Source organism: Dryobates pubescens, chromosome 19, assembly GCF_014839835.1.
Source record: "Dryobates pubescens isolate bDryPub1 chromosome 19, bDryPub1.pri, whole genome shotgun sequence".
Lineage (NCBI taxonomy): Eukaryota > Metazoa > Chordata > Aves > Piciformes > Picidae > Dryobates > Dryobates pubescens.
In genome coordinates, this window is record NC_071630.1 from 14,077,934 (window position 1) to 14,097,654 (window position 19,721).

Here is a 19,721-nt window from a genome sequence, read left to right on the forward strand (position 1 = left end):
GGCTGGCACAGTGGGCACGGCCTGCACTGCGGCTCCTTCCCTCCCGCAGCTCCCGGTGGTGCCTGCGCCGCGGGCAGCGCTGCGGCGCGTCCTGGCTCGCCTGCGTATGTATAGAGCAGATCACTTCAAGTTGTTTCTGTTGCAAAGCTTGGGGATGTGAGAGCAAGGATTCATTCAGCGTTGCCAGACACACTCTGCCACTCCTGCCCCTGCCTCCTGCCCTGTCCTTATCCCTATCCCTGTCCCTACCTGCCACCCCACTGCAGCGGGGATCTGGCAGGGGGCAGCGTGGCTGTCATGCCAGCAGCCCCATACCGAGCGTGTGGTGCCAGTCCTCTGCCTCCAGCACTACGTGAGGGTTCATGGAGACCTCGCATGGACCCATGGAGCTTTGGCTGCAGACACATTAAAGCTGCTCCAGCTGCACCAGGACAGATCTTTCCCCTTCTCCATCAGGGAGCACATTCCTTGGTGCTGCAGGAAGGGAAGTGCTTTGTGCTCTCTGTGGCCTCTCTGCTGGTGGCTTTGCAGGAGATGGGTCATGCTTGGACACCAGCTGTGATACCAGCTACCAGGGTGCAGGCATGGAGCAGGCTGTGTCCCTGACCAAATGTGACTGTCCCTGGCACCATGGCACTGCCCTGGGCTTTCCCACCCAATGCCATGCAGGAGCTGTTCCTGCTCCTCCAGGCATACAGTCCTTTAGTAACAGGGACGACTAGGAATAGTGAAGCCACAGTGGTGTCCTCCTAGGAAAGGACCCAGGGGCCTGGTTTGGCCCTCGCTTGACCATCCCTGCATAGAATCATAGAAGCACAGGCTGAATTAGGTGGGAAGGAACCTTTTAATCTCATCCTGTCCAACCACCTGCAGTCACAGCATGGACATCTGCAACTGGGGCACGCTGCTCAGAGCCACCTCTCTGGGCAACCTCAGGCCAGTGTCTCATTACCCTTGGTGTCAAAAATGCCTTCCTTCTATCCAGTCTAAATCTCCCTCTTTTAATTTAAACTGCTCACATGGTGTCCTGTCACAACAGGCCCTGCTCAGAAGTCTGTCCCCAGCTGAAAGGTCACAAGAATCTCTCTCTGGAGCCTTCTCCAGGTTGAACAACCTCACCTCTCTCTGCCTGGCCTCACAGCAGAGGGCTTCCAGCCCTTGGATCATTGCTGTGGCCTCCTCTGGCTCTGCTCCAACAGGTCCATGTTTCTCCTGTGCTGGAACTCCAGAGCTGGCCCCAGCACTGCAGGTGGGGTCTCAGCAGAGCAGGTGAGAGGGGCAGAATCCTTCCCCTGCCCCTGCTTCCCACACTGCTGGGGACATGGACATGGTTGGGTCTGGGCTGTGAGCACACGTTGCCAGTTGATGTCCAGCTTTGCACCCACCACCACCGCCAAGTTCTTCACGGGGCTGCTCTCCAGCCCCTCATCCCTAGCCCATACAGAAAGTGGAGGTTGCTCTGACCCAGCTGCAAGACCTTGCACTTGGCCTTGTTGAACCTCATGATGTACACGTGGTCCCACTTCTTCAGCCTGTCCAGGTCCCTCTGGATACAGATCTGGATCTGTATTTCCCCTCCTTGCACACTGGACGTGCACTGCTGGTGTTGGCATGCCAGTGGTGCCAGGGCTGACAAGTTCCCAGTCCCTTGCAACAACCACACCAAGCCCCAAAGTGTGGAGTTATTCCTGTCCCCCGATCCCAGCACACCCCACTGCGTCCATCAGCTGCAGGGCACAACCATCCAAAGGGTTTAGAGGACTTGGAACAGCCAGGAAACCACCCAGCTGGTGTCCAGTGAGCCCACCAGAGCTTCCTGCTTGCCTCCAGTGCTCCCCTTGGCCGGGGCAGCCCCTGTCAGGTGACTGGAGCTGTGCCCACACCATGAGTAGCCACCAGCCTCGGGCACCTCCTGTGCTGGATCATTGTAGCTGCTGATCACAGGCAGACCCCCAATTAGCGGCTCACACCTCCCGGCGCCTGCAGGTGTTAATTGAGGGGGGAGGGAGGCTGAATTATGTGAGATTTTGGGTTTCACATGTCGTTTCTGTCCCCTGTGTCTGTGGTGACCCACCAGCAGCCTCCTGGGAGCTGGGGGAGGGATGTGGGATGCACCAAATGACCTCAGACAAAGCTCTTTGCTGTGGGGAGGACATGCTTTTGGGGGTTGCAGGCACACAGGGGATCTGTTCCATGTCCCCATCCCTGGCATCACCATGGGTCCCGTGTGCCTTGCTCACAGCTGCCCCCAACAAGCTGTGCTCCAGATGTTGTGTCCAGGGGCTGGGGCAGGGGGCTCAACCTGTCTGCCTCCAGCAGAGCCAGGGCTGTGCCGAGAAGGGGCTGCGTGTTTGTCGTGGCGGTGATGTGCCGCTGGGCTCTCTCCTGCAGGGGACATGGTGTTCCAGCACCGGGAGCCACTGATCCAGGCCTTCCTGCGGGGGGCCCGCGATCCCGACAGCGCGCTGCGGGCCAGCAGCCTCTCCAACCTGGGCGAGCTCTGCCAGCACCTCGGCTTCCAGCTGGGATCCATCGTCCAGGAGGTACCAGCCCCATCCCCAGATCCCTGCCAGTGCTTGTTAACACGGGTGGTTCGTTAGCGGGTGGCAGGTCTTGCTGCTGGGAGGGGCAGCAGTTTGGGAGTTCCGTGAAGGACAAGAAGCTTGGGCCATTGATCCTTGAGGTCTCTTCCAAGCTGAGATTTTCTCATCTGTGACATGAAGAATATTTACTGATGTCAGAGTCTACAACTCATTGCATCTGAACACTCCGGAGGTTCTAACCCTGTTCTTTAGGGCTACAGGCTCCACAATCAGCTAAAGACATCTGCACAGGGAAGCAGTCGCCCAAGGAAAAGCAGTGGTGCCGACTCCACCCATAGCAGGAGAAGACCTGGGGGCACACTCAAGACCTGCCAGAGGCACTTCCTTCTCTTAATGAGCCCTCGTTAACGGTCCCCTTATCATTCTGTTATCAAGAGGCAGCCGATAGGAGGTTCACAGGGTGCAGATCTCTCCTGTGCCAGAGCCACCAGACCTGTGGTGCCGCTGGGCTCAGCCTAGCTCTTGGAGTCTCCTCCCCTGAGGGTTGAGGGGAGCTTCAAGCTGGTGGGTCTGTGCCCTCCTGATAGACAGAGCTCCAGTTTCTGGTGCCTCATGAGCAGGAGGGGGAGACAGCAGAGATGTGGCTTTCAGTCTTCTCCCTCATCCCTGCTCACAGCGTCGCTGGGTGCCAGCACTCCCTGGGGAGATGCCAACACACCACACGCTGCTATTTCAGGAGCACGCCAGCTCTGCTCATTCTCTTGGCTGTCACTGGCGGGGCTTTAATTAAGCTCCTTCCACTCCACCAGCTCCTTATAAAGCTTTTAGAGGCGTCCCCAGTGAGAAATGGGGGCTGCTCGGTGCCCTGTGCCCCACAGAGAGCCACCCCCCCAGGTTGGGTGCTGGCAGACCATATGGCTACTCCAAATTGGGCACAGGGATTTATCCTCACCCCAGGGATGTCCCCACCACCTCGACCAGCTGTTCTGTCAGGTCTCTCTATGTCTCCCTGCCCCTTCCAATGGTCCCCCTTGTCTTGTCCCCACAGGTCACCTCCTGCTTGACAGCCATAGCCAGAACAGACCCTGAGGCTGAGGTACGAAGAGCTGCTGTGCACGTGGTGGTGGTGCTGCTGCGGGGGCTCAGCAACAAGGCCACCGAGGTGGGTCACCTCCCTGCCTGTCAGCAGGGCCTGGGCAGCCTCTGCCACACTCCTGGGCATTGCCAGGCATTGCCAGGGCTGGGGGGCTGATTCAAAGCTTCCAAGGAAAGTCCTAGGGGAGTGGCACTTCCAGCTTATGCTTCCTCCAAGTACCAGATCCTTCCTGGGGCAGAGGGGACATCATGGGGGTGTCCCTCTGAGTTGCTTGGCAGTCATGTGGGGCAGTGCCAGCTCTGGGAGCTTTGGGAGTTGTTCACCACTGATTTGACTTGGAAATGTCCAATTTTTCCATGGGCTGTGGCCTCCCTCCCCATTTCTCAGCAACAAGCATGTCAGGACTCAGCTCCCATGGCGTGTTCTCCAGACAGTTGTCCACAGGACTCCCCACGGCGAGGATCTCGATGTCCCCTTGTGCCCCCCAGGCAGGGAGACCCTGCAGCGTGCCGCTGGCATTGTGGAAGCTGAGTCAGAGAAGGGCTGCGGCTCGCACCTGAGGCAGTGCCACAGTGGTGGTGGTGCCGCCGTGTCCTGGCAGCGTTGGTGGGAGGGGCAGCACTGCCCGGGCTGGGGCACAGCAAAAGGTTGTGTTTGGGGTTTGTGCCACCGGTGGCTGCTGATGGTTGTGCTGGCCAGGTGCTGCGGGACGTGCTGCGGGATCTCTACTGGCTGCTGAAGCACGTGGTGAGGGCCGAGCCTGACAGCGCGACCGTGCTGCACGCCCAGCTGGCGCTGGAGGAGCTGGACACCCTCATGAGGAGCATCCTCTTCCCCCCGCAGACCCTGCAGAAGAAGATTGTGGTGCTGCCATAGCGGTGCCAGGGGACACCGAAATGAACTCCTGGTGCTCCCCGAGGCAAAGAGATCGCTGTGTCCCCGGGGTGCCGCTGGCAGGTGCCAGCTGGGAAGGAAAGGGCAGCCTGGGGAGGGCAAGTGGCTGGGGCAGGGGATTGGCACTGGAATTAAACAGAGACATGCTCAACCCTGTGCTTGTGTCATCTCTGGCGGCCACGTGAAGCCCCTGGTGCGATCCCACTCATGTCCTGACCCAGTGCAAGTCACCCTTGCATGCTTGAGGTGGCAGAGTGGTGGAAGTTGCTTGGATGCTGCCACACAGCCCTGCATCGCTCTCCCATAGCACCACGCTCATGCCGTGAGGCTGCTGGGGCATCCTGGTACTGGCAGGCTGGCCAGTGGCTCTCACACATTCACTGCTGTGTGCCCATGGGCATGGTGAGAACTTTTGCTGGGTGCCAGCCCAAAGCACAGGAGGGGGACAATCCCTGGAGGCAACTGAGCCTCCAGCTTCTAAATGTTAAGATTTTAGCTAAATCCAGTGTTTTTCCCAAGGAGACAGAGGGAAATGGAGCTGACATTGCCAAGTCCCTGCCTTGCCACTGCACAACTGGGAGCAGGGTTGTGCTGGGGACCTGTTACCATTCATGGTGTTCCTGTGGCACTGCCCACCCTGTGCCAATTCCTGAGATCTCTTGTCACTATGAGGTGTGAGGATGGGGCCCTTACACTGTGGCACCCAGACCCCATTTGTGCCAAGGCTGCCACATGTGCTGGGAGTGTGGCTGTGGGCTGTGGGACTGTGCAGGGCACCCTGGGGGGACCACTGCTCATGTGGGGACATGCCAGCAACCAAGATGATCCCAGTGCTGGAGTCCCCCCTCTCCCTCCAGCCAGTGCAGCCCCCTATGGATACTGCAGCATCACAGTTCCCACTCCTGCACCAGGAGCTGCTGAGCACCCACTGTACAAGGGGAGCAGAGCCGGGGACAGGACTGCTGCTGGGTCACACCACAGCCCTTGGGGACCCAGCCTGGAGCTGCCCTCACTGGGCATCCCCCAGCCCTGCTGGGCGCAACCCCCAGTACCAATTTCTCAGTTACTCTGTGCCATGCAGTGCTGGATAGCATCAGGAGCCCAGCACCCCCTTTCCCTGCCAGGCTGGGGGTGCTGAGCTGTGTCTCCACCCCCAGTGAAGCCACCTGTGCCAGGCCCACAAGTCCCGTGCCGTGCCGTGCCGATTGCATGCAAGGGCAGCAGGGAGTGCATTGTCCTCCCACAGAGTGGCAGATTGCTCCTCCTCGTTCTCACTGCCATCAGCCCACATCAGTGCCAGTGTCACAGGCACCCACCAGGATGCTGCTGTACCAACTATGGCTCCCCAGGGCCTGCCACAAGTGGCAGATGTTTTTTGGATGGTCTCTTTTGATGCTCTTGTCTGGACACCGCAGCGTTGGGAACAAGGAGGCAGCTGTGCCAGAGGAGGAGTTTGGTTTCCACTTTGGCCAGTGCTCCTGTGGCCAGATGCTGCAAGAGGTAACAGAGACACAGAGTGACTAAGGGGCTGGGGCTGTGACATGGGGAAGGCTGTGGGGTGGGCACATGCCACCTCTGCACCCATGGGGCCTCTGGATGCATCCAGCATCACCACAGCACTGTACCACGCCAAATCTGAACCCACTACACCAGGTTTCACACTTCCATACCAAATCACTGCCGGGCTCAGGCCACATGGGAGCCCCATCAGTGGTGTCAAGCAGCCTGGTGTGTCCCTGCCCTGTCCCCATGGTCTGCAGGCTCACCAGTTTCACAGTATGTGCTGCTCTAGCACCTGCAGTTGGGAGCTTCCAGACAGCAGCACCTTGATTGGGATGGGTCTCAGCCAAGGGGACCCATTTGGCTTGTGTGTGCCCAGGGCTGTGAGGGTCCAGGCTTTGTCCTGGTGTCACCTTGTGCCTGCCTCCCAGCCCAGCAGCACACAATGGCTCCTCCTATTAGAGAGAGAGGAACGTAGAAGCACTGGATTCGAGTCTAAAGCTGAAGCTGCAGGTTACCTGGACTCAAAATGGGCACTCCCAGGGCTGGTTGTCCCCTGTGCCGTCAGTATGACACAGGGACATTGTGTGGAGGTGGCCCTGGTCCTGCCCTGAGACACTTCCCCCCCAGCCATGGGGACAGAGTAACCAGGCAAGACAGGTCCTAGGTGTCCCCAGGTGGCTCATAGCGGCCATGGCAGAGAAGCGCTGGCATGGGAAGTGACATGTGCATGTCATGAGAGGGGCCCCAAGAAGGGGACACAATGAGACAGGGTAGCTCTGGGAGGTGACATGGGGAGGACCCCAAGGTGGCCCCAAGAGTGGAGCAGGATACCAGGAGGAGATGGAGCGGCACCGGGGGAGCGGGGATGGCACGGGAGGACCCTGAGGTGCCCCAACGCTGCCCTGTATGATGCTGGCGCTGGGTGATGGTGATGCTGGTGCCCGCGCAGTGCCGGTGTGGTGCCGGGTGATGCCGGTGCTGGTTCCGGCGCTGGTGCCCGCGCAGTGCCAGCTGATGCCGGTGCCGGGTGATGATGCCGGGCGCTGCCGATGCCGCTCCTCGCTCCCGCAGTGCGGGGCTGGGGTCGGTGCCAGGTGCTGCCGATGCCGGGCGGATCCCCGCGGGCTGCGGTCGGTATCGGTGTCGGTGCCGGTGCCGGGGGTGGTGCCGATGTCGGGCGGGGCCCCCGCGGGCTGCGGGCGGTGCCGGCCCCGCCGCGGTATAAAGGGGCCGCACGGGCCGGGCCGGGCTCATAGCGGCGGCGGCAGCCGGGGCGAGCGGCGGCACCGGCACCACCACGGTGAGTCCCGGTCCCTCCTTCTTCTTCTTGGCCCTGCCGGTACCGGCTCAGAGCGTCCACGCCCCCCGCAGAGCTGCGAGACCGGCTGCGGCGGCACCGGGAGCGCGGAGCCGGCACCGGCTGCAGCGGGACCGGGAAGAACCGGGGGAACCCGGGGGCTGCAGGGCCCGGGGGCCGGTGGGTCTGGAAAAGGGACTGTAGGCTGCCGGGGTGGTGCTGCCGGTAGCGGGGGGGTCTCTAGGGCTGGCTCTGCCTCCTGCCTGTACCCCCAACCTCACAGCCGTGTCTCTCCGTGCAGCTCTGCAGTCCCCGCTGCCTGCACTGCTGGGTCCCGTCCCGCAGCCAGGTGGGGGTCCGGGCACTATCACCCCCGCTGCTGGGGCTCGGGGTGCCTGTGTGCAGGCAAAGCCCTTCTTCCCTGGGGACACCCTGGGGCTGGGTGCACGATGTCCCTGTGCCCTTCCCTGTCCTCCATCTCGGCTGTCCCCTGGGAGCAGCCACGTTCCCACTGGGCTGTGGGAACTCCGGACCCTCCGCACCGTGGTACCGGGAAGGTGTCCCCCTCCAAACTGATGACAGGGTGGCTATAGGGCAGCAGAGAAGAGGGGTCCCCCTGCTTTCTCCTTTTTGAGAGTGAGGCAGGGGGTCCTGACACTACTTGTGCCCCTCTAGATGCCAGTGAGCCTCTCCACGGCCCTGCGTGTGGTCGGGACCAGCCTCTTTGCCCTGGCAGTGCTGGGGGGCATCCTCGCTGCCTACGTCACCGGGTACCAGTTCATCCACACAGAGAAGCACTACCTCTCCTTCGGCCTCTACGGGGCCATCCTGGGGCTTCACCTCTTCATCCAGAGCCTCTTTGCCTTCTTGGAGCATCGGCGCATGAGGGACGAGGGGCGGCCGGTGCGGCCGGGGCGTTCCGTGGCCCTCTGCATTGCTGCCTATCAGGAGGATCCTGACTACCTGAAGAAGTGCCTCCTCTCTGTCAAGCGCATCGCCTTCCCCGACCTCAAAGTGGTGATGGTGGTGGATGGCAATGGCCCTGACGACACCTACATGCTGGACATCTTCCGCGATGTGATGGGCTCGGAGCGCTCTGGCAGCTATATCTGGAGGAGCAACTTCCATGCATGGGGTGAAGGGGAGACGGAGGCCGGGCTGCGAGAAGGGCTGGCCTCTGTCCAGGAGCTGGTTCGTGGCACCACCTACTCCTGCATCCTCCAGAAGTGGGGCGGGAAGCGTGAAGTGATGTACACGGCGTTCCGGGCACTGGGAGACTCCGTGGACTACATCCAGGTGTCTGCATGGTCTGGGCGGGCATGGGGGAGATGTGGGCAGTGAGCATCCTGCCTGTATGGAGGGTCTGTGGGTGGAGCAGAAGGAGCCCACAGCAGCACCCGGCTGCCAAGTGCTGGATTCAGCCCCATGCACCAACACAAAGCCCCTGGGACTGGGTTTGAAGTACCCAGAGGTGGAGCCCTGCCTGCAGAGCTGCCCAGGAGGGCTTTGCATCACCTCAGCACATCCCCTGGCAAGGATGGTACCACTGTGTGTGGCACCATGCGGGGTGCCAGGACCCCACGTGTGCATGAGGGGGGAGCGGCGGTGGCAGCAGCGGCCAGAGCGGGCTCCACCACGGCGGGGGCTGGGTGGCCCAGGGCAGCAGTGGCCGGGCACCACGGGGCTCTCCCGCTCCCTGCCACCGCCTGCCGGTCTCTGGAGCTCTGCCTCGTCTCGCCGGCTGTGGCTCAGGCTTGCCCGGCTGCGGGCTGGGCTGTCTGCCGGGCGCGCGTGGGCGGCGGGAGCGGGGCTTGATGTTCCCTCTGCCCCCAGGTGTGTGACTCAGACACGGTGCTGGACCCCGCCTGCACCACCGAGATGCTCCGAATCCTGGAGGCTGACCCCCGCGTTGGTGGTGTTGGTGGAGATGTCCAGGTAACCCCATCTGTGAGGGAGGGCACCCAGCGGGGTGGTGGCAGTGGTGAGTGGCCTAAGGTTCACCAAGGGCAAGTGGTTACAACAACCCTATGAATTGCCCAGGTTTTGGGCAGTGGATGAAAACTGGCCAGCAGAAAAGGACCTGAGGGTGCTGGTCAACAGCAGCTGAAGATGAGCCATCAGTGTGCCCAACCTCTTTGGCCACCAGCATCTTGGCTTAGATCACAGAATTGCAGAATATTAAGGGTTGGAAGGGACCTTTAGACATCATCTAGGCCAAACCCCTGCCAAACCAGGCAGCCAGCATGACCAGGGCAGGGATCATTCCCCTGTACTCAGCACTGGTGAGGCCACACCTTGGATCCTGGGTTCAGTTTGGACCCCCTTACTCCAAGAAGGACATTGAGGTGCTGGAGCAGGACCAGAGAAGGACAAGGAAGCTGGCGAAGGGTCTGGAGAAGGCATCTTGTAAGGAGCAGCTGAGAGAACTGGAGCAGTTCAGCCTGGAAAAAAGGAAGCTGTAGGGAGAGACCTTCTGGCTCTCTACAGCTCCCTGAAAGAAGGTTGGAGCTAGGTGGGGGCTGGTCTCTTCCAAGGAACAAGCAACAGGACAAGAGGAAATGGCCTCCAGTTGCATAAGACATGTTTAGTTTGGACATGAGAAACATTCCCCCCCCACACACACACCTTGATGGTTGCCCAGGCCACTCAGGGCAATGGTGGAGTCCCCATCCCTGGAGGAGTTTCCAAGCTGTGGAGATGTGGTGTTGAGGGACATGGTTTAGTGGTGACCTGGCAGTGCTGGGTTGATAGCTGGCCTTGATGGTCTTGAAGGTCTTTTTCAACTCAAACCATTCTCTGATGCCTGTCTCTCTGCAGATCCTGAACAAGTACGACTCCTGGATCTCCTTCCTGAGCAGCGTGCGTTACTGGATGGCCTTCAACGTGGAGCGTGCCTGCCAGTCCTACTTTGGCTGCGTGCAGTGCATCAGTGGACCCCTGGGCATGTACCGCAACGCCCTGCTGCAGCAGTTCCTTGAGGACTGGTACCACCAGACCTTCCTGGGCAGCAAGTGCAGCTTTGGGGATGACCGGCACCTCACCAACCGTGTGCTGAGCCTGGGCTACCAAACCAAGTACACAGCTCGCTCCAAGTGCCTGACGGAGACGCCCACCCGCTACCTGCGCTGGCTCAACCAGCAGACCCGCTGGAGCAAGTCCTACTTCCGCGAATGGCTCTACAATGCCCTGTGGTTCCACAAGCATCACCTCTGGATGACCTACGAGTCGGTGGTCACCGGCTTCTTCCCCTTCTTCCTCATTGCCACTGTCATCCAGCTCTTCTACCGTGGCCGCATCTGGAACATCCTCCTCTTCCTCCTGACAGTGCAACTGGTTGGCATCATCAAAGCCACCTACGCTTGCTTTCTGCGAGGCAACGTTGAGATGATTTTTATGTCCCTCTATGCCCTTCTCTACATGTCCAGCCTCCTCCCTGCCAAGATCTTTGCCATTGCCACCATCAACAAGTCAGGCTGGGGCACCTCAGGGCGCCGGACCATCGTGGTCAACTTTGTGGGGCTGCTGCCGGTGTCAGTGTGGGTGGCAGTGCTGCTGGGCGGGCTGGCCTACACCGCCTACAGCCAGGACCTCTTCAGTGAGACTGAGGTGGCCTTCCTTGTCTCGGGGGCCATCCTCTATGCCTGCTACTGGGTGGCCCTGTTCACTCTCTACCTGGCCATTTTCGCTCGGCGCTGTGGCAAGCGGCAAGAGCAGTGCGGGTTGGCCTTTGCTGAGGTGTGACCGTGGGGAGCACCAGAGTGACCCTGTGTGCCATGGTGACTGCCAGTCCCCTTCCCTCCCCACCAGTTCTGGGCAGCGCTGAGCGCTCCCTCTGCAGCCTTTCTGCTCAAGTCTTGTTCTGTTTCTGTTGGTTTTGTTTCTTTTATTCTCATTTTTCTGTAAAAGGCAGGGAGAGGCCAGGCTGGGCTGGGCACAACTGCAGTGGTGCTGGCAATGTCCCCTCTGTGCCATACCAATGTGCTGTGTGGAGCACTGCTGGCTGTGCTTCCCCCACCCCACCTACATCCTTCCACCCTTTGGTGCTTTTTAGGGGGCCTTCAGTGCCCCCTCCATCATGGTGCTATGGCAAAACAGCCTCCACGCAGCACCTGTGCCCGCACCGCTGGCTGGTGCTGCCCATCTCTGCCCCACGGTTCTTGTATGTGTGGGCATGTACCCACTGGGAGACACCCCCCCCCCCCCCAACAGCTCTCCCCTCCTTTTAGAGGGGTCTGGCTGCCCCAGGAGGGCACCAACTCCCTTCAGCTTTGCCAAAGAGCCAAGGGAGGGGACCCTAACATGTGGAAATTGGGGCCAAATCATGGCTCCATCATCCCAACCCTGCTGAGATGCCATACTTGGGGCTCAGTCATGTACAGAAGGGTGGGGAAAAAGCAGTTCCCACATTTCCCTTCCCTGGGAAGGTCACCCTGGGCCCTCTTTTTCTGTTTCAGGGCTTTAAACCTTTCTACACTTGAGCTTTTAGCTTGTTTTGTTTAATTTAATACAAAGTTTTTTAGGAGAATTTTGTAGCTCTTTGATAATCATTGCTGATGGTTTGTAAATCTATTTATTTTTTAACCTGGGGGGGGTTTGTGTTTTTCATATTTTGAAAAGTCTGGGTTTTATATCCTGAGGGATTTGGCAAAATAAAGACTTGCACAGAGAAAAGGCCATGTGTGGAGAGGATGTGGGACAGCCCTGCATGGGCTCTGAAGAGGTTCCTGTGCAGTGGGATTCAATTTACCTGGAATGGCAGGTAAGGTTGTGCCCCAGAGCTCAGCAGCTCTTAAGTGAAGTCATTGTCAGAGGAACAAGTGACCCACGAAGGGCTCTGGGTGCCTGGACACCCAGCATCTTAAGCTGGCCCCAGAGCCTTCTGTGCAGGACAGGGATGAGGCCAGTGGCCAACCCTGGATCACCTCCACTCTCACCAGCAGCACTCAGAGCTGCCTGTCAGCAGAGCTCATGCCTGCTGGCCTGAGTCCTCACACCCTCTTGGGCACGTTGGTAATGATGGGCTTGGGGCGGGTTTTGAAGAGCAGTTTGGTTTTGATGAGGGCAGTGACGCTGTAGTGGGTGTGTGGTTCTGTGGAGCTGGGCTTGGTGCCAGGCTCACCAGCTCCCTGCTTCACCAGGACAGCAAAAGGCTTCTCCAGCTGCACCACCTTCCCGTAGAGGATGTGGTGGCCCACGATGAGCACAGGGACACCCTGAGGAGAGCAGCAAGAGGCTGGGGGTGAGGGTTGTGCACCCTGGTTGCCGGGGCTGTTCCCAGTAAGAGAGTGGAGGGCTGCCTCACCTCATGGGTGTAATGCAGGTCTCCCAGCAGGCTCCCTGCCAGCCCACCACTCTGCCGAGGCTCAATCTCACCCTGCAGCTCCACCAGCACCCACTGTGCCAGGCCTCCAGCACCTGTGCTGCAGGTGAGAGAAGCAGCTTCACCCAGCTGCTCCAGCTGTGGGTGGGGAGCTGGGCCCTGCTGTGGGGCAGGATCTGCTTCCCCTCCCAATGCTGTGCAGCTCATCATAGCCTCACCTGGAAATAACAATCTGCACCATGTTCCGGGGCCTCCAAAGGACCTGCAGAGACAGTCAGTACTGGGTGGGGACAAGGCAGCCTCTGCTGCAGTGCAAGAGCCCCTGCCCAGCCTCCCTTCTCTCTCATTCCCACATTCAGACCTCCCTCCGGAGGCAGACCTCCTAAGCCCAATTCTTCCCTCTGTGGCTCTTCCGCCCCCTTCCCCCCAGGCCCTGCAGCCCCTCCCAGACCCAAACAGCACCCTGGGCCCTGCAGCTGGTGCCCGGGCCCCATAAACCACCCCGGCCAGACCTACCCTTCTGGGCTCCACAGGCCCCCAGAAACGCCGCCGCGCTCTGCAGCCCTCCCCAGACCACCATACTCAGCCAGCCCCTCTCCGAGTCCTGAAGACCCCCGGGCCGGTACCGCGGGGCGCTGGTGCCCTCCAGCGGTGCCGGTAGAGCGGGGCCGTGCCGGAGCAGCCTGCCCGGGGCCTCTCGGGGTGCTGGTCCCTCCCACCGCTCCCCCGAGCCCCGGGTCGCTTCCCCCACCCCGTCCCACACCCCGCACCGGGCCGAACGCTGCGCCCGGCAGCGCGCGAATCTCCCGCCAGGTCGCAATTCCGCCTCCGGTCACCGGGGAGGGGCACTTCCGCTTCCCGGTGCGCCGCGCGCACGTGGGGGCTGCGCGGGGCGGAGCGGGGCCGGAACCAGGAGGGACCGAGGGAGCGGGGCCGGTACGAGGCCCGGTGCGGCGGCGGGATGGGGGAGTTCGAGGTGCACCGGGTGCGGTTCTTCGGGCTGGTGCCGGCCGGGGTTCGCTGCCTGGCCTACCAGCCCCGCGGCGGCCGCCTGGCTCTGGCCCGCACCGACGGTGCCGTCGAGATCTACAACTTCGGTGCCAACTACTTCCAGGAGAAGGTGAGGGGGCCCTACGCGGCCGTACCGGGCTGTACCAGGTCGTGCAGCAAAGCAGCGGCCCCCGCGGAGCTGGGCCGAACCAGACTGGAATATACCTGGCTGTACCTAGTTGTGTCCGGCCACATGGGGCCATGCCGGGTTGTACTGAGCCGTATTAGGCTGTGCAGCAGGATAACGGGCCCCACGGAGCTGTACCGAGCCGTGCGGGGTTGTGCCGAGCCGTATGTGGTCGTGTCCGCCTATATTGAGCTGTACTTGGGTTGTACCCAGCCATGCCGGGTTGTACCTGGCCATACCGAGCCAGGGTGTGTTGCACCTAGCTGTGCTGTCCGGCTGCACAGGTCATATGGGGCTGTACTGGGGCGCGTTGGCCTATCCTGAGCTGTACCCAGCTGCCATGCAGCAGGGTAACAGACATCCCTCGGCAGGTGATTCCTGGGCACGAGACCCGGGTGGTGGAAGTGCTGTGCTGGGCGGCAGGAGACCGGCTGTTCGGTGCTGGCCTTAGCGGGGACATCACTGAGTATGACCTGGCCCGGCTGTGCGTGGCACACTCTGTTGATGGCTGCGGAGGGCCCATCTGGAGCATGGCGGCCAATGGCAGTGGCACCCATCTGGCGGTAAGTGCAGCCAGGAATGGCAATAGCAGCGGGGTGCTCTTGCAGACCCGGGGTAGTGGTGGAGGATGAGGGTCTACCTGTCCTGCTGGGACTGACCCCAGTGCTCCTGCAGATTGGCTGTGAGGACGGCTCCATTAAGCTCTTCCAAGTTGTTCCTGATGGCATCCAGTTTGAGCGGAACCTGGACAAGCGGAAAGGTGAGTCTGGGAGGTCTTGGTGTTGCAGCAGCAGCATTCTTTTGTCCTTCCAAGCTGCCCCAATCCCGATGGCCGTGTCCATGGGGTGACATCTGGACTTTCCTTGCCCGCAGGACGTGTCCTGTGCCTCTCCTGGAACCCATCAGGCTCTCACATAGCGGCTGGCTCCATTGACATCTTCCGTGTGTATGATGTCTCTTCAGGTAACTCGCACCCTGAGGGCTGAGCACGGCCTCTCCCTGGCACCACTGCCACGTTCTGTGTTTGTGAGGGGACCCCTTTGCCACCCCCAACCCTCTTTCCCACTCCCCAGGCTTAACAGTGCAGACGATCATGGTGAACTACCATGTGCAGAAGGTGAAGCGTGAGTGTGTTGTGTGGAGCATTGCCTGCCTCTCCAGTGGCACCGTCATCACCTCAGACTCCTTCGGAAGGGTGCAGTTCTGGGACTGGAAGCAAGGGATGCTGCAGGAGTCCCACACCGTCAGCACTTCAGCTGCCCTCTCGCTGGCTGTGTCAGAGGTGAGCAAGTCCCCCCCATGTGTCACTCAGCCCTGTCTGGGCTCCTCTGTGCTTGACTGGAGACACTCAGTAAGGGCTGGGTGTGAGGCTGCTGCTCCCTTTTGTTCTTCCTGCTCTGCAGCCACTAACCCTGTTTCCCACATCAGAATGAGGACAGCTTGATCGTGGGCACCTCCACTGGTGCCACCTATCAGTTCCAGCTGCTGCCAGTGAAGATGGACAGCCAAGAGAAGCGCTGGGTGCGGACGAAGCCCTTCCAGTATCACACCCATGACGTGCGAGCTGTGGCTCACAGCTCCACAGCTCTCATCTCTGGAGGTAGGACCAGCCTTGGTCACCTGGAGGGCGTGGGGCTCTCCTCCTGCTACTTGTTTGGCTGAGCTCTGCTTGGCTTCCAGGCCTGGACGCCCAACTGGTTATCCGCCCCCTGATGGAGAAGATCAACAAGAAGAGCTACGACGTAGCCCTCCGCAAATTCACCTTCCCACACGTGAGTGCCGCTCTAAAGCAGGGGCTGGTACCTGCTAAGGCTGACTCTTCCTGCAGGAGAAGGCTGGCCCTCCCTGCCTCACCAGGTCCCCTCCCTGGCCCTGGCATGTCTGGAGGCTCCTGCCATGGAGCAGGTAGAAGTTGGTGAGCTTGTCTTGCTGGTCCTACTGGGTCTCCATCCCTGTGCTCCCATCCCACGGGACCTGAGTCCTTGCTTTCCCCCACCCCAGTCTCTGCCCCCCCTGGGGCATTTTGGCTTTGGCCCAGCCTTTCCCGACAGGCTGTGGGTTCATGTTAGTCTCCCCATTTCTGCCCACAGCGACGCCTTGTCTCCTGTGCCAGGAAAGCCCAGCTGCTTCTTTTCCAGTTCTCCCAGCACCTGGAGCTCTGGAGGCTTGGCTCCACAGAGGAGACTGGTGAGTTGTAAGGCCCAGCTCTCCAGTCTGAGCCCCGTGGCAGAGCCAGCAGGATTTGGGGCATGAACTGTCCTGTTTGGGCAGAAGAGGGTTGGTTTAGGTTGACCCCATTCTTCCCCACAGCCCTGCACTGGTGATGGCCACAGCCCAGGCTGTGTTTCCCAGCATGGTGTGTGCCTGGGCACAGGCTGAGCTTATGCTTCCAGCAGAGTTCAGCCTCATAGGAGAATGGGGAAAGGCCTGGGCTCTCCCTTGAGCACTGCCCCCAGGATTCTCAGCTGCTAAGCAGGACACGTGCAGTTTCCCTGCTGTCACTGACAGAGTTTCCTGGTGTCCTAGGAAAGGATGGCGAGGTCCTTCCCTTGAGCCGCATGCCTGAGCATCTCGTGCAGCTCAAGAGCAAGGTAGGGCTGGCTTAGGTGCCTGTGCCGATGCCTACCCTGTCCCTCCAGCAGCTGAGCCTTGTGTGCCAGGCTGCTGGGGAATCTCCCAGGCCCTGCTCAGCCCCTTTGCCTTTCTAGGGTCCAGAGCACATCTACTGCAGCTGCGTCTCGCCCTGCGGCAGCTGGGTTGCCTACTCCACAGCCTCCCGCTTCCACCTCTGCCGGGTGCAGTGCGAGGGCAACAGCATCAGCGTTAAGAAGGTGAGGAAGGTGACTGGCCACTCTGAGGAGGCGTGGTGGTGGGTTGCTTTGGGGTCCCAGAGGACTGGCAGGGCCAGCGTGGCTTGCAGGTAGTGTTAGCAGCCACCTACCACTGCCACCCTGCTCTCTTCCCCCTTCAAGGTCCCCAAAGTGCCCAAGCTGCTTCTCCCAGCCTACCAGCTCCAGTTCTCCTCCGACTCTCGTAGGCTTTTCATCGCCTCCGCTCAAGGCTCTGTCCATGTCCTGCAGCTGTTGGAGCCAGGGGTCTGCAAACATTTGCACACGCTTCAGCCACCCTCAGGTTTGTGCTGGGAGGAAATGGGGAACACTGGGGTCCCTGGGCTCCATGTTCCCTCCCCAGTGTGGATGCAGGGCCAAGCATGTCCCCACATTCCTGTCCTGGGCTGTATCGGTCCTTCTCCCTACCTAGCAGCCTCTGCTCTGTGCCACCCTCATGGCCTGACATGAGAGAGGAGGGAGGTGGGCTGGGGGCTTATAGATCTGGATGTCTTCTGGCGTGGCTTTGGGACTACAAGCTCCTGTTCGAGCTGCTGAGGGTGTTCCTACAGGGTCCTCGGAGGCTGTTTACCTGCTGGCATTGAGCACAGATGGGCTCTGGCTGGCTGCAGTTGGCGGGGACTGGGCGATCCATGTCTACAACCTGAAATTCTTCAAGGTAGGAGCAGGAATGACTCTGGCAGCCATGTGATGGGAGGGCTTAATGTGTAGATCCCATTCCTAAAGCAGGACTGGGGGTGGGCATGAAGGACAGGGGGGCTCAGACGTGGCCCCAGCTGCTCCATTAGCATCTTGCTGTCTCACAGTATCACTGCACAGTGCCCATGTACAACTGCGCGGTGACGGCCCTCGCCATCCATCCTCTCATCAACACCCTGGTTATTGCCTACTCGGACCAGCAGGTAGGAGTTCTCCCAGTCACAGCCCTTGCCATCCCAGTCCTTTCCCTGTGGCTCTTTTCTTGGCTGCAGGAGAGCCATGTTCCAGGCAGATGCAGGCCCCAGGTGTTCCTTTGCTATCCCTGGCAGGACCCTTGCCGGAGCCTGTGTGCCAGCGTGGGGGTGATGCCAGGGAGTACCAGACCTCACAAGCTTCCTGATTTTCCTTCTTTCACCTCTTCAGCTGTTTGAGTTCAGCATCCTCAAGAAGAAATATACGTCCTGGAGCCGCATGGTGCAGCAGCGTGGACTGCACAAGTCCTGGCTGGAGAGAGATACGCCCATCACTCACATCACCTTCAACCCCAAGAAACCGTCACACATCCTGCTCCACGACCTCTACATGTTCTGTGTCCTCGACAAGTCCCTGGTGAGCTCCTGTGCCTCTGTGAGAGGGATGAGTTTGTTCCCCAGGGCATCTCCCCTGCCTAGTCTGGGTGTCCCAGTTCTCACTGGGAGTGGTTGTAGTCCGGGCAGTGCCAATCAGTGTCATGCACTCTCTTCACAGCCCCTGCCAAAAAATAATACCCTCCTGATGAACCAGAACACTCTGAAGCAGCTTCCAGAGACCGCCCGGAAGCAGGAGCTTCACGCCTTCAAGATCTGCAAGAAGTTCCAGGTGGGTGATGCTATTGCTTGTGGGCTCCCCCTGCTTCTGTGCTTCCGGTGCCGGGTGCCCAAGTGACAGAGCAGAGCTTGGTCTTGGTCCCCATCATAATGCAGCCACTTGTTGGGATCTCATGAGCTCCACTTGCCTGTCGGTTCCTGCAGCCCTGGGCAGTGGCCATGGGTACAAGCAAACCAGAGCCAGCTGCAGGGCAGTTGGTGTGCCCTTGCCAAGCCAAAGCAGTGCAGGGCTGGCACTGTGTTCTCATCTCCTGCCCCTTCCCTGTCCTGCAGCCCCTGCTCTTTGCAGATCTGTTGGATGAGAAGTGCCTGGTGGTGGTGGAAAGGCCCATCATGGATTTCAAGACCCAGTTGCCCCTGCCCATCCAACAGAAGAAATTTGGTACCTGAGAGCAGAAGGAGCTGCTCCAGCTGCAGGAACTGTATGTGGACTTCCTCAGGAGCTGTAGGAATAAACCTGCTGTTCTGCATGGCTGTGGGCACAGGGCTTGTCCTTAGAGAATGGTTTGGCATGGAAGAGACCTTTAAGATCATGGAGTCCAACTGTTAACCTAGCACTGGCAGGTCACCACTAAACCAAGTCCTTCAACACCATGTCTCCTCAGCTTTGAAACCCCTCTATGGATGGAGGCTCTACCACTGCCCTGGGCAGCATGGCTCAGGCCTTGACAACCCTTTTGAGGAAAAAGGTATTGCTCAAGTTCAGTCTAAACCTCCCTGGTGCAACTTGAGGCTCTTTCCTCTCGTTCCTTGGGAGAAGAGACCAACTCCCACTGGGCTCCAACCCCCTTTCACAGAACTCTGGGGAGCCAGAAGGTGTCCCCTCAGCCGCCTTTATTCCAGACTGAACAACCCCATTTCCCAAAGCCTCTCTTCACAAGACATCTTCTTCAGACCCTTCACCAGTTTTGTTGCCTTTTTCTGGACCCACTGCAGCACCTTAATGTCCTTCCTGGAGTGAGGGGCCCAAAACTGAACCCAGTATTAAAGGTGTGGCTTCAAAGGTCCCTTCCAACCCAATCTTCGATTCATCATCTCGGTGTCCTTGATGTCATAGGAGTGGGTTAGATTGCTGTTGACCTGAGCAAGAGGATGTGGCCACCTTGTAGGGCTCTCATGCCCTTCCAGTGCTGAAGAGGTGGTGGCACCCTGTATCTTCCCTGGCGTGCCATCCCCACAACCCAGTAGCTTGGTAGCTACTTTTCCAGTGATAGCGGTACTCCATTGTCGAGTTTCTGCTTGGTTGGACCAAGGTGGCTACTAAGTCTGGAAGGTGTAGAGCCCCTCAGAAGCAGGATCAGGGACCCGCGGGGGAAAATTGGGGCTTGAGGGAGGGTTTTATGCAGTAAGTGGGGCTTCAAAGGGCGAGCGCGGGCGTGAAGCAAAGCGTCGGGCGCGGCTTCGTCGTCGCAGCTGCGATTGGTCGCGCAGAAGAGAGAGGAGGAGCCTCTTGGCCCTGCCTTCCCCCCGCTACACA

The 19,721-nt window shown here is 59.9% G+C and overlaps 4 protein-coding genes across 4 annotated transcripts in view; 3 read left to right on the forward strand and 1 right to left on the reverse strand.

Moving 5' to 3' along the window:
* Nucleotides 1-4,668, forward strand: part of TANGO6 (transport and golgi organization 6 homolog) — a 28,783-nt gene extending 24,115 nt beyond the window's left edge. Inside the window, exons 15-17 of the mRNA XM_054170109.1 lie at nucleotides 2,392-2,543; nucleotides 3,592-3,705; nucleotides 4,339-4,668. Coding sequence (XP_054026084.1) covers nucleotides 2,392-2,543; nucleotides 3,592-3,705; nucleotides 4,339-4,515 — 443 coding nt within the window. The 3' untranslated portion in view covers nucleotides 4,516-4,668. The remainder of the gene's footprint in view (nucleotides 1-2,391; nucleotides 2,544-3,591; nucleotides 3,706-4,338) is intronic.
* A 3,340-nt stretch (nucleotides 4,669-8,008) lies between these two features.
* On the forward strand, nucleotides 8,009-11,295 carry HAS3 (hyaluronan synthase 3). The gene is made up of 3 exons (XM_009904438.2): nucleotides 8,009-8,629; nucleotides 9,167-9,268; nucleotides 10,151-11,295. The coding sequence occupies exons 1-3, from the start codon at nucleotides 8,009-8,011 to the stop codon at nucleotides 11,072-11,074; spliced, it is 1,647 nt and encodes a 548-aa protein (XP_009902740.1). The 3' UTR covers nucleotides 11,075-11,295.
* A 947-nt stretch (nucleotides 11,296-12,242) lies between these two features.
* On the reverse strand, nucleotides 12,243-13,479 carry CHTF8 (chromosome transmission fidelity factor 8). The gene is made up of 4 exons (XM_054170008.1): nucleotides 13,424-13,479; nucleotides 12,872-12,915; nucleotides 12,636-12,753; nucleotides 12,243-12,546 (listed from the first exon to the last, which is right to left on the reverse strand). Exons 2-4 carry the CDS (start codon nucleotides 12,892-12,894, stop codon nucleotides 12,322-12,324), a joined length of 366 nt encoding a protein of 121 aa, XP_054025983.1. The 5' UTR covers nucleotides 12,895-12,915; nucleotides 13,424-13,479; the 3' UTR covers nucleotides 12,243-12,321.
* Nucleotides 13,480-13,552: 73 nt separating this feature from the next.
* On the forward strand, nucleotides 13,553-18,998 carry UTP4 (UTP4 small subunit processome component). The gene is made up of 16 exons (XM_009904495.2): nucleotides 13,553-13,773; nucleotides 14,202-14,393; nucleotides 14,506-14,590; nucleotides 14,704-14,793; nucleotides 14,904-15,112; nucleotides 15,259-15,430; nucleotides 15,511-15,602; nucleotides 15,921-16,017; nucleotides 16,357-16,421; nucleotides 16,539-16,661; nucleotides 16,803-16,962; nucleotides 17,231-17,337; nucleotides 17,486-17,581; nucleotides 17,802-17,987; nucleotides 18,126-18,236; nucleotides 18,518-18,998. Exons 1-16 carry the CDS (start codon nucleotides 13,615-13,617, stop codon nucleotides 18,632-18,634), a joined length of 2,061 nt encoding a protein of 686 aa, XP_009902797.2. The 5' UTR covers nucleotides 13,553-13,614; the 3' UTR covers nucleotides 18,635-18,998.
* Nucleotides 18,999-19,721: the final 723 nt, after the last annotated feature.

Excerpts from the sequence above, each read along its gene's own strand:
- CHTF8 (XM_054170008.1), bottom strand. The coding sequence starts at position 12,894 with ATGGTGCAGATTGTTATTTCCAG. Across the intron at positions 12,754-12,871 it reads GTGCAGATTGTTATTTCCAG|CACAGGTGCTGGAGGCCTGG; the intron begins GTGAGGCTATGA and ends TCTCACCTGCAG. Across the intron at positions 12,547-12,635 it reads ACCTGCATTACACCCATGAG|GGTGTCCCTGTGCTCATCGT; the intron begins GTGAGGCAGCCC and ends TGCTCTCCTCAG.
- UTP4 (XM_009904495.2), top strand. The coding sequence starts at position 13,615 with ATGGGGGAGTTCGAGGTGCACCGGGTGCGGTTCTTCGGGCTGGTGCCG. Across the intron at positions 15,431-15,510 it reads CACAGCTCTCATCTCTGGAG|GCCTGGACGCCCAACTGGTT; the intron begins GTAGGACCAGCC and ends CTTGGCTTCCAG. Across the intron at positions 15,603-15,920 it reads GCAAATTCACCTTCCCACAC|CGACGCCTTGTCTCCTGTGC; the intron begins GTGAGTGCCGCT and ends TTCTGCCCACAG.
- HAS3 (XM_009904438.2), top strand. The coding sequence starts at position 8,009 with ATGCCAGTGAGCCTCTCCACGGCCCTGCGTGTGGTCGGGACCAGCCTC. Across the intron at positions 8,630-9,166 it reads ACTCCGTGGACTACATCCAG|GTGTGTGACTCAGACACGGT; the intron begins GTGTCTGCATGG and ends CTCTGCCCCCAG. Across the intron at positions 9,269-10,150 it reads GTGTTGGTGGAGATGTCCAG|ATCCTGAACAAGTACGACTC; the intron begins GTAACCCCATCT and ends GTCTCTCTGCAG.